Source organism: Mixophyes fleayi, chromosome 8, assembly GCF_038048845.1.
Source record: "Mixophyes fleayi isolate aMixFle1 chromosome 8, aMixFle1.hap1, whole genome shotgun sequence".
In the NCBI taxonomy this organism is placed as follows: Eukaryota; Metazoa; Chordata; class Amphibia; order Anura; family Limnodynastidae; genus Mixophyes; species Mixophyes fleayi.
The window spans coordinates 64,750,719-64,762,619 of NC_134409.1; the positions used below are offsets into that span (position 1 = coordinate 64,750,719).

Below are 11,901 nucleotides of genomic sequence, written 5' to 3' on the forward strand. Positions count from 1 at the left end.
CACTCCATGTTCTACGAATGTGAAAGTTTGTGCTTTTGATGTCACCGTTTCCTTTGCTACCAAATCCTTTGTCTCTCAAGCACTTATAGATTCTGGAGCTGCCAGAAATTTTATCTCTAGTTCCCTAGTGAATCAATGGTCTCTACCAGTGATTTCCTTAAAGGTACCCATTGCCGTTACTGCTATTGATGGATCACGTATAGTTAATGGTCTTATTACTCAAAGTACGTCTCCACTGACTCTTCAAATTGGAGCCTTACACCAAGAAAAAATTTCTTTACTGATCCTTCCTGTTACTACCAGTCCCATCGTATTAGGCCTTCCATGGCTCCAACTTCATTCTCCTCAGATTGACTGGAACACTCCTCAAGTCACTTCCTGGGGTCCCGAATGTCGTCATCATTGTCTCTCTCAAGTTGTTCCACTCAAAATACAGCAGTCTTCCATTTCACTGTGTCCACCGGGCCTCCCTCCACAGTATGCTTCCTTTGCGGATGTGCTCGATAAGGTTCAGTCAGAACGCCTTCCTCCTCATCGGGCATGGGAATGTCCTATCGACTTACAACCTGGCAAGAGTCCTCCTAGGGGCCGTGTGTATCCACTTTCATTACCTGAGACTCAAGCAACATCTGAGTATATTAAGGAGAACCTCCAGCGTGGATTTATCCGACCTTCTACCTCTCCCACTGGAGCGGGGTTCTTTTTCGTAAAGAAGAAAGATGGATCATTACGTCCCTGTATAGATTTTCGTGGACTCAATGCCATTACCATCAAAAATCGGTATCCTATTCTATTAATTACCGAGCTTTTTGATCGCATTAAGGGAGCCCGGATCTTTACCAAGTTGGATCATCGAGGTACCTATAATTTAATCCGGATCAAGTCCGGAGACGAATGGAAGACAGCTTTTAACACCAGGGATGGTCATTATGAATATCTAGTTATGCCCTTCGGGTTGTGTAACGCCCCCGCTGTCTTCCAGGGTTTCGTGAATGACATCTTCCGGGACTTGCTGTATGCCTGTGTCGTCGTCTATCTGGACGACATATTATTTTTTTCCCAGGATCTGCCCACTCATCATCAACATGTGGCAGAGGTCCTTTCCAGACTCCGAAGAAATTCTTTATTTTGCAAATTAGAGAAATGTTCATTCGAGTTATCCCAGATTCCATTCCTGGGATATATTGTGTCTGGAGTCGGCCTTAAGATGGATCCAGAAAAGGTGAACGCTGTATTACGTTGGCCCCAGCCAACTACTCTTCGAGCAATCCAACGTTTTTTAGGTTTTGCAAATTATTACAGATGCTTCATTCAAGATTTCTCGTCCATTGCCTCTCCTATAGTGGCCCTGACCCGCAAGGGGGCTAACACTTAACAATGGTCCTCCAAGGCTCTTCAAGCTTTCCAGTCTCTCAAAGAGTCCTTCTCTTCCGCTCCTGTTCTTCGACAGCCTGATGTGACGCTTCCCTTCTTCCTAGAGGTAGACGCCTCTAATGTTGGCTTAGGGGCCATATTATCCCAAAGATCGGAGCAACAAAAATTCCATCCTTGTGCCTTTTATTCCCGAGGTCTTCTACCCACGGAGAGGAATTATACCATCGGGGACAAGGAGTTGTTGGCCATAAAAGCAGCACTGGAGGGGGGGTATTCAATTGTTAGCGAGACGCGATAAAATTCCGCGCTCGTTTATTGCCGTTTGAGCGCTCGTTTTAAAAACAAACTCGCTCAATGCAAATGTTTTTTTGCATCCTCCGCCTCGCGCTCTACTATTGGTCCTAGCGAGTTTGAAATCTAAGGGGAGTGTTTTACGCTGGCAGCTCAGTATGAAAAAATAATGCAGCCAACAGCAAACTGTCATTTGCTGATAGCTGTTGGCTGACTTGGTTGGTGACTGCTGTGGCTTGTGACTCCTGAGGCTTGTGACTCCTGACTGCTCTCCATTGCTCTTCGAAATTGGATTAGTGAGTTGACTCTACACTGCACTATACACACTATTTTTTATAAAAAATAACATTTTTTTTTACAATACAGGCAAATACACACAAGAATATACTACAGACATACCACACTTACTTAATTGCACCCACCACACACACACATATATCTCCTTATATATATATATATATATATATATATATATATATATATATATATATATATATATATATACACATTTACATACACACACATTTTTAAAAAAAAATAGTTTTTTTCCTGTATTTAAGCAATTGCAGTTTTGTCTTGTTTTAGGATAAAAATTGAATTAGTTTGCATTTACTTCTTTGCAGTCAACATAGATTGTATTGCACGTAGTTTTGTCCCTTAAAAATTATAATATAATTTAGTTAAAATACAACTGCATATATTTTTATCTAGTGTTACATTATTTTTTTGCTGTATTTCTACAATTGTATTATTGTCCTTTTTCCCTTCAATAAATTTAATTAGTTATCATTTAGTTTTCTGTAGTTTATAGATTGTATTTAACCTAGTTTGGTCCCTTAAAAATTATATTATAATTTATTTTTAATACAACTGAATTTTTTTTTTTAGTCAAGTACTTGTGTAGTTTAATTAATTGTTATTACTAGTGTATTATAGTAGGATATTGTACTGTATCCTTAGGCAAGTGTTGTTAAATAGTCAATAGTTTTTATTTATTTTTGCAAAGAAAATTTATTAGAGTAGCCATGTCTAGGGAGCGTAGGGATTCTTCTTCTTCTTCTACACAGGGAACCCAAGAAGAAATTGTCAGCAGTGGCGAGGAATGGAGAGACCGACCTGAGGAGCGCCAAGAAGAAAGAAGGCGGCAGCAGTTTGTGAGCAGCGTGCAAGCCAGCACAAGCACCCAGCAGCAACATCTTACAGAGAGTGGATCTGATGATGAAGAAGGACCATCTGTAACATGATCCAGGCGCTTCACACTTGAGGAGAATGAAGTCCTTGTTGCTGGGGTACTGCAACATTACGAGACACTGAAGGGTGCCCAATCGCTGAAGGCGTCCTTCAAGCATAAGCAGAAGATTTGGTCCCAGATTGCCTCTGCTGTGTCCGCAGTAGGTGTTCGAGTCCGATCAGTTGCGGTTTGCATGAAACGCTTTCGGGACTGCAAGCGCACCACGAAGGCAAAGATGGCAGCCTTGCCCGTCATTCTAGGGGAACCGGTGGTGGCAAGCCACTGCGCCTAAAATTTAAGCCTTGGGAGAAGAAGATGCGGCAAATTCTCAGTGATGATCTTGTGGAAGGAGTGGAAGGGACAGTGGACACCCTTGATCCATCCACCTTCCAGCCACGAGGTATGTATAATTGTCTATAAAAGTGAGGATGTCAATTAAATTTGTATAAATTTCTAATTTTTTTTTTACAATTTTGCAGAACAAGATGCAGCACAAAGGAGAAGACATGAAAGTGAAGCAGTACCCCGGAAGAGAAAATCCAAATCAGGAGGTAAATGGCAAATGTATAATAAAGTTGTTTTTTTTTTGTAATTTTTTTTTTTTACTTGCCTTGCCAAAATCTTATATAAAGATGTACTAATAAATCTTTCTTTAATGTATTTTAGATTTGGGTTATTCTCAAGGACACAAGGGCCAGAGGAGTGTAGAAGGAGAAGGTATGATATAAAGATGTAACATGCATGTATACATGCTCCATAGATTACATACTTTACACTACACATTACACCCATTATAGTGCTAGATTTACTAAGCTGCGGGTTAGCAAAAGTGTGGCTGTTGCCTATAGCAACCAATTAGATTCTAGCTTTATATGAAAGCTAGAATTAGATTGATTGCTATAGGAAACATCCCCAATTTTTCTAATCGACAGCTTATTAAATGTAGCCCTTAAACTTTTAACCTTAAAGCAATATTATTCACACATAACAGTTTTTATGGACAATATCACCTATGTTAAATAAAAAAAAAAAATGTTCCATAATAAAGTTGTTTATTATTTTATTAGGTTTTACATCAAAATTTAATCAAACATATTTGTGTATGTATGTACATACATCATCATCACCATTTTTTTTTTTTAGTGCCACAGATTCCACAGCACTGTATCGAGAAATCACTCACATCAGTCCCTGCACCATTGGAGCTTACAGTCTAAATTCACACACACAGACACTAGGGTCAATTCCAATAGCAGTCAATTAACCTACAAGTGTGTGTATATATATATATATATATATATATATATATCTACATATACACATACATATCTACATATACACATACATATTTACATGTTTATAATTTTGTAATAGTAAGATAGAAATGTATATCATTTGTCTAATAATACCAGGGAATTGATGTTATACTTGTTACTATAATTATTGCATGCAATTAATATATATCAAAAAAATATTCTTCCAATGTAAAATGTAAGTTTTTATTTTTGGTGCATCTAATATTTCCATAAAATTGTCCAAAAACAAAAATGTAATGTTATTGCTTCTATATAACTAAAAATAAATTTTATTTTTTATTATAGGTGTGACATTGCTTATGCCAAGACAAGTCGCAGTGGAAGTAGCGACAACGGCTTCCAATCAAGGTATATATTGTGATCAAGTAGATAGAATATATTTTAAATATAGTACATTTTGCAAAGCTTATTATAATTATTTGTTACAGAAAAAGAAAGCCGTTTAACCAAGTCTACTCATCCTGCCAAAACTGTTGAACCAAATAAAAAAGGTAATTATATTTGCATTGTAAAACAATATGCATATATCTCCTTCTCTCTCTTTTACTATAACTCTCTCTCTTGTTATATCACTGTCGCTCTTAGGTCTATCAATGTCTCTCTTTCTCTCTCTTTCTCGCTCTTTCACTATCACTCTCTCTTTTAACTGTCACTCTCCCTCTTTTTTTCTTTAATATTGCTTTATCTCTCTCTATCTTTTCCTTTCACTATCACACTCTCTCACTCACTATTCCTCATTGTCACTCTTGATTACTATTTAAATCCTTGTCAACAATTAATAATAGCATCTAATAGTATTTTAAAATTAACTTACAGCTCACAAGAGAAGAAGAGTGACTGAGGTACACGTCTCGGAACCTGTTGCTGATGTACAGCGAGGTAATGTTTACACAGAATTAATTTTTTGTTTGCTCTCAGCAACCTTTTTTTTTAATGTGTCATTTTTTTTTTATCTATATACCTATCTATCTCTCTCTCTCTCTCTCTCTCTCTCTCTCTCCCTCTCTCTCTCTCTCTCTCTCTCTCTCTATCTATCTATCTATATATATATATAGATATATATGTAATAATTTATTTTATCTAATTTATTTTTATGTATAGAAGGCCGACCCGTTGAAGAGATGTGTGAAGAAGGGGGAACATCAATAACCCTTGCTCATAGTCGTGAAGGTATGAAGATGTTGAAAATTGTGTGTACATAACTATCTAGCAATATAATCATATTTTTTTTTCAGATCCATAGGAATATACATATTGTAATTGTACACATGTATCATTTTAGATAATGAAATGTCTCACATATTTTTGGGGTATTTAATAGACAAATTTTAATTTTTATTTGTTTATTTTATGTTTTAGAATCCATCATCCCAAGGGAACAGGTGGTAACACCAGTATCCACCTTTTATTCTCAAGCTGCCATGGAAGAAATAGCATCTCCTGTCGGCTCAGTAACCGGTGACTAATTTTTTTTTTTACATTTTTTATCAGAATACATGCATTTCTCAAATTATTTTAAACAGTGAAATCATATAATGTAATATCTGAATAATTGATGTAGTATTTTTTTTTTTGTTTTACAGAGGAATTAGAACATGACAGTGAATCACTGACATTTTCGCCAGTTGACAGTTTGGTCCACGAAGATGCTGCAACAAGATTTGAGATGCTACAGCAAGCCTTCCCCAACCTTCAAGTTCCAACCACCGAAGGGGAAGGTCCATCTCAAGCAAGGGTACCTTCCACAGGCACCAGTCTTCCAACACAACTGGTGCACGGTCTGCCAGAACAAGCCACTCGGTTTCATTCCATCACAGACTTTGCCAGAAAGATGGAAGGAAGGCAGGAAACATCTCGCCGAAATATGGAAGACAGAGTTCAGAGAATTGGTGACTCAGTAGACCGTTTAACGTCTGTTGTGGAAGAGGTACGAAGCTCCCGTAATACCACCAATTCGTTACTGGAGCGACTCATCACAGTGCACAGTGAAATGTCAGCATCTATTCAAGTAAATAACAACTTACAAACGCGAATGGCTGCTGCAATGGAGCAGAATACAGCAGTGTATTACCAGATGAATCAATCCATGGCACAGATTCATATGCTACAACAACAACAGACAATGCATCTGCAAATGCTGTCAATGCATGTAATGAATATCAGTGAAGAGCTGAGACTCCGGCGAGTACAGGGTAATGTTTCAGTCCCATTAGCCGATTGGAACATTTCTGGATTTGTTCCCCCAACACCACAGCAGAGGACGTCATCTGCACTCCACACCCCCGTGGTGGAAGTAAGAAGAGCGGAGTCAGCAAGGAGGAGATTGTTACAGGAACATCCAGAAGAGGAAATCATCAACCCCGTCTCATCTGAGGAAGAAGGGTAAGAAAATGATTAGTTAAAAGAAGCGTATAACTGATAATAGGTTAGTGACATAAAAACAAAAATATGTCATATGTACAGTAATGTCTACTATAAGTTTCTTATATGAATGTAAATGTATCCTAATTTCTATGTTTTACATTCAATTCTAGGTAACCCAGAAGCATCGTGGATCAAAATGCGTAGGAAGTGAAAGCAAGAGGATAACATCATCCAAAAGCATTACGTTACAATGTTATTTGGTATTTATTTATTTCTCTCTAGGATGCATGCCTGAAATGTCTGAGTCTCCGTGTGTGTGAGTCTCTGTGTGTGTCTGTCTCCTCGTGTGTGTGTGTGTGTGTATATATATATATATATATATATATCTATATATACATAAATATATCTTTTTTTTTTTTTTTTATTCTTGAGAAAATTTAAGTAATCATATTTTTTCTTTTTTATCCTAACACAGAAAAAAGTGAAATGTACAGACCTTTCAACATCAGGAATGATCAGCATTGTTAAATATTTGGTGAGTTTGTTTCAGTTTATTCTTTTTCATAAAAATGTAATTTTTAATTTTTTTTTGCAGAATGGAAGGGATATTATGTGACATGGACAATGAATATTCTACTCCATACTGATCCTTCCTTGTTTTAAAAGTTATGTTTGTATTTTGTTAAAAAATACAGGTTTTACATACACTTCTTTCTTTTTACTTTTTTAAGATTGCACCCAAATATTGGATGGATACAACTTTCAGGAATATGGAATCGAAAATTGCAGACATAACTAGAGTTTTCAGGTAAAAAACTATATAACTATTGACTTAGACATACATTTTTAATGCAGTCTATTTGAATGTTAACATTTTTCTCCTTATCAAGAGTCCAACAATAGGATATGTTTTGTGTCCATATAAACTAAATCACTATCAATGTTCCAGTATTTAGATGTGAAATGTAATATTAATTTCAAAGATAAGCTTTTAATAAAAAAAATTTATTGCAGATGTTCGGATGGAATTGGTGGATGTCATTTTAAAGAAACAGCTTGAAAATCCAAGGGACTGAATGAACTTAAGAAAAATGTATTAAAAATCTTATGTATTTTGTACAATAAAATTTTACTTTTGAATTTATTGTTCCTTTAATTATTAGATAGATACACCTTCATCAAATGCAGTTACCTTGCCAATATTTTAGGGGGATAGTATTTCCATTTTTTAAAGTTGGGATGTTGTAGACTTGTTAACTGTAAACTACTGCAACCATTTTTTGAAAAAAAAAAATGCAGCACATGACAATAGAGAGAATAGACATGACATTTTTACATGTACCCTAAACTTTTTTGTATACATGTATGACGGTTGTAATGGCTCCTACTCTGATATATAGTCATTAGTGGTTAAATTTGCATACATATTTTTAATTTAATTAAATATAAAATTAAAAAATTTGTGCTTAGGTAAGAAATAGTATTATTAAATTAACTTTCAGGGAAAGAGTTGAATGTTTAACACTCAAGATAGCAGTTTGAGATAATTTTCAATGGGATTAAACTAAGTATAGCGTTTTCTTTAAAAAGGTATTGATACAACAGGGTGTATTATAGCAAAACAACTTGGGTGATAGGCACTATAGCAGGGGTAAGAATGCCATAATGACTAAACACCCACAGACTTCAGCGCTGGCCTGGATTCGCTAACAAGGGTGTTCCCCTTGAAAAATGTAAGCGTGCCACCCCACTATTGACACCCAGGCCAGTGCTGATACCACTAGGGCTCTTCCTACTAGGCAGGGGCTCTGGGTAGTAGGGTAATAAATGTGTATTTAGTATGGGAAAAAAAAAAAAATTCAGATTTGTGGATCTACATGTCCCAGGCAGCCATGTTTGCCAAATTATTGTCCCCACGCTGCTACTAGTATAAGTACAAGCACCAGCATACCCACTTAACAAAATAGTAAAATAAAATCACAACACCCTCATTACCCAAAAAAAATATTTATATAAAAGAAACCAACAAAAAATTTTGTTTTGTGGAACTACAGGTCTCAGGCTGCCGTGGGTGTCACGTCATGTTTCCACTTGTGCTTTGCCAAGTGCCAACATGCCCTGGCTGCCGTGGGTACGCTGGTGCTTGTACTTATACTGGTAGCAGCGTGGGCACACTATTTTGGGCAACAATGCTGGCTGGGACCTGTAGTTCCACAACATAAAATGTTTTTTTATTTCACTTTTTTACACAAATATTCTTCCTTTATTACCCTACTACCCACAGCCCAGGGTGGTAGGAAGAGCCCTAGTGCTATCAGTAGTGGGGTGAGTGTCCCTAGGGAGGGGTGGCTCGTTTACATTTTTAAAGAGGAACACACTCCCTAGGGAATCCAGCTCAGCGCTGAACAGTCTGTGGGTGTTTAATCATTATGACATTCTTACCCCTGCTATAGTGCTAATCACCCAGGCTGGTTTGCCCAGTGCTGTTTTATTGAAAATATGGGTTACGCTTTGACATTTTTTCCAGAGTTTTTCTAATTAAACAGCAGTAGGTCGGCTGCACTAGGGTTAAGTTTAAATTTAGGTTCAGAAGATGTACATCTGCATCAGAACACGGTAGCTGTCATGTCTTTCTAGTAAAGGCTGCAACAGAGTATTTCAGCAATGCTACTTTTTTTCTTATTTTTTTTGAATAAGGTGTACATGAGGGTGTTTATTGTATTTCTTGTGGTTTTATTTTTTTTTATAAAGATTTGTGGTTGTAATGAGGGTGTTGTGCTTTTATTTAACAATTTGATTTGGGGAACTACAGATCCCAGCCAGCCATGTGTGTAAGAGCATGAAGACACTTTTGGTTCTCAAAGTGGCATCAATCTTTTTTGGGTGCCATGGGAATCCTGATGCTTGTAGTTAGAGTAGTAGCTGCATGGCCACACTATTTAGGCAAACATTGCTGGCTGGGACATGTAGTTCCTCAAATAAATATTTTTATTTTTTTTTATAAAAACAAAATGCCCATTTATAAGCCCCAGCCCAGGGGTATTAGGAAGAACCGTAGTGCTATCAGCACTGGGCTGGGTGTCCCTAGGGGGGAGGCCAACTACAATTTTTAGGGGACAGCACTCACTAAGGAATCAAGGGCAGCACTGAACAGTCTGTGGTTGATTAGTAATTATGACAGTGGGACCAAACTGCGTTTCTCTTCCCCTGCTATAGTGCCTATCACAAAAAAAAAAAAAAAAAATTGTTTATTGATATCAAAAAATAAAGGAAACAATATTTAAGAGTAAAGTCACTTTTGTTGGATGATTATTCAAAAAGGTACTGCAGTGATCACTTTTTGAAACTTATATATGAATACATTTTGGAATAAGTTATTTTTATTTTATTGTGTATAGTCCTAGAGAAAAAAAAAAAAAATGGACACCACACTGCTTCTCTCTGCATATTTTTTTTCAGTCCAATATCCAAAAGATCCATGTTGCTTTGTTTTTAGGAGATCTATTAGAAAAAAGAAAATTAGGTCAGTATCACTCTATTAAGAAAAATAAATTTGATTTGCATTTCATAAAAAAATTATTAAGGGTCAGCAATATTGTCAAAAGATTTCAGTTATCAATTGACATATCCAATCACATCACTCCCTTACATATAAATGCAATACAACAAATACATTTTTTTAAAGTATAAAAAAAAAAAATTATACTCACCATGATGTTATTTTTCACTTCCTTACCCATTTTCTGAAAAGCTAGATTATATCCTCCTTTGGGGTCAGGTACACAGTTTGCCATCATTCCTGTATATATAATAGTACAAGGACATTATTTTTTTTATAAAATACACACATCAATTTTACCGTTGTAAAAAAAGTAATACTTACATGAAAAAAAATCTTCTATTACACGTTGACGAACATGAGTTGCAAACTCCTCCATCTGACCAAGCTCAGGAGAAAGGTAACTAATGTCTGGATCAATTTCAACCTCCAATTGGTTTGCAATACAAATATTGTGAAGAATACAGCAACCAATAATTATATCGCAAACTTTGGAGGGTGAATATAAAAGCACACCGCCGGACCGGTCTAAACAGCGGAACCGGCTTTTAAGTGTACCAAAGGTTCTTTCTATTACACCCCTGGTACGAATGTGTGCTGATTGGTACCTTTTTTCTGAGGAAGATACAGGGTTGCTTAAAGGAGTCAGCAACCAGGAACGATTTCCATATCGACCGTCGCCTTAAAAAAAAAAAAAAAAAAGCATTTTTAAAAACAGTGACACATCATTAAATTTTTTTAAGGGTTTACAACTACACTTGTAATACACAATTAACAAAAAAAAAAATTACAAAAAAAATTACCAAGCAGCCAGCCATCTGGAAAGGATCTTGCTTCGAAATTACGGAATAAGGACGACTGTTGCAGGATGAAGGAGTCATGGGATGAACCTGGGAAACCAACAACAACATTAGTGATTTTTTGCTTAGCATCACAAACCATCTGAACATTGATGGAATGGAAGTGTTTTCGATTACGAAAACATTCTTCCATTCAACGGGGTGGTGTAAGGGTCCCTAGGGGGGGGTGGCTCGTTTACATTTTTAAAGGGGATCACACTCACCGGACCATGAGTGCCTCTACGCTGGTGCGTGGCTCCCTAGCCTTCCTGCCGGCACCTTTCCTAAACCGTCGCCGTCCGCCATCCTGATGGACTGCGCATGCACAGCACCCAAGAACTCTTGTGACTGTTGCTTTTAATCTAATTGGTTGATCAGGCAACTCTCCCTATTTAAGGCAACTGTGCTCATTACCTCATTGCCTGATCTTGAGTCTCATTCCCTGTGAGTCTCTGAAGGTGTCTACTGTGTTCTACTAGTGTCTTCAGTTTCCTGCTGATTCCTGTTCTACTCATCAGTGGTTTCCATACCCGCTACTGTCTCCCGTGTACTACTAGTGTCTTCAGCTCCTGTGGATTCCCTGTGCTACTCATCGCTGGTTTTCATACCTGCTACAGTCTCCTGTTTCCTGCCTGTGTCCTCAGCTGAACTCTGATTACCGGATCTACTCACCTGTGGTTCCTACACTTGTCTCTGCCGTTCAGCGTCTCTGCAGTCCCTGCATCTTTCTGTGGACAGACTGTTCTACTGAATAGCGTAATGCCTATTTGTTATTGACTTTCTATGTTTACTCAGCATATCCGCTAGGACAAGTTTCCACTCTCAGCAGCGGTATCCATACCCGCTATAGATTGTTATTGTTACGCTGCATATCTGTTTGGAATTAATCGTACTACTCAGTCGTTATATGCATAATTGTGATTGACT

At 37.1% G+C, this 11,901-nt stretch overlaps 1 protein-coding gene across 3 annotated transcripts; it reads left to right on the forward strand.

Moving 5' to 3' along the window:
* Positions 1–3,149: 3,149 nt before the first annotated feature.
* LOC142099315 (uncharacterized) lies at positions 3,150–7,716 on the forward strand. 3 transcript variants are annotated; one of them, XR_012678512.1, is made up of 12 exons: positions 3,150–3,296; positions 3,376–3,447; positions 3,563–3,613; positions 4,498–4,560; positions 4,641–4,703; positions 5,029–5,091; positions 5,314–5,382; positions 5,572–5,670; positions 5,796–6,594; positions 6,747–6,836; positions 7,052–7,384; positions 7,591–7,716. XR_012678512.1 is itself a non-coding variant. In XM_075182655.1 (10 exons), the coding sequence occupies exons 1-10, from the start codon at positions 3,212–3,214 to the stop codon at positions 6,748–6,750; spliced, it is 1,368 nt and encodes a 455-aa protein (XP_075038756.1). In that variant the 5' UTR covers positions 3,150–3,211; the 3' UTR covers positions 6,751–6,837. The 3 variants fall into 3 exon arrangements, 1 of the variants encoding a protein (XP_075038756.1); XR_012678513.1 differs by lacking the exon at positions 4,498–4,560 and having other exon boundaries at positions 4,647–4,703; XM_075182655.1 differs by lacking the exons at positions 7,052–7,384; positions 7,591–7,716 and having other exon boundaries at positions 6,747–6,837.
* The last annotated feature ends 4,185 nt before the right edge of the window (positions 7,717–11,901 follow it).

Coding starts and splice junctions, on each gene's coding strand:
- LOC142099315 (XM_075182655.1), top strand. CDS start 3,212: ATGCGGCAAATTCTCAGTGATGATCTTGTGGAAGGAGTGGAAGGGACA. Junction 3,614..4,497: donor GAGGAGTGTAGAAGGAGAAG/GTATGATATAAA, acceptor TTTTTATTATAG/GTGTGACATTGCTTATGCCA. Junction 5,383..5,571: donor CCTTGCTCATAGTCGTGAAG/GTATGAAGATGT, acceptor TTTATGTTTTAG/AATCCATCATCCCAAGGGAA.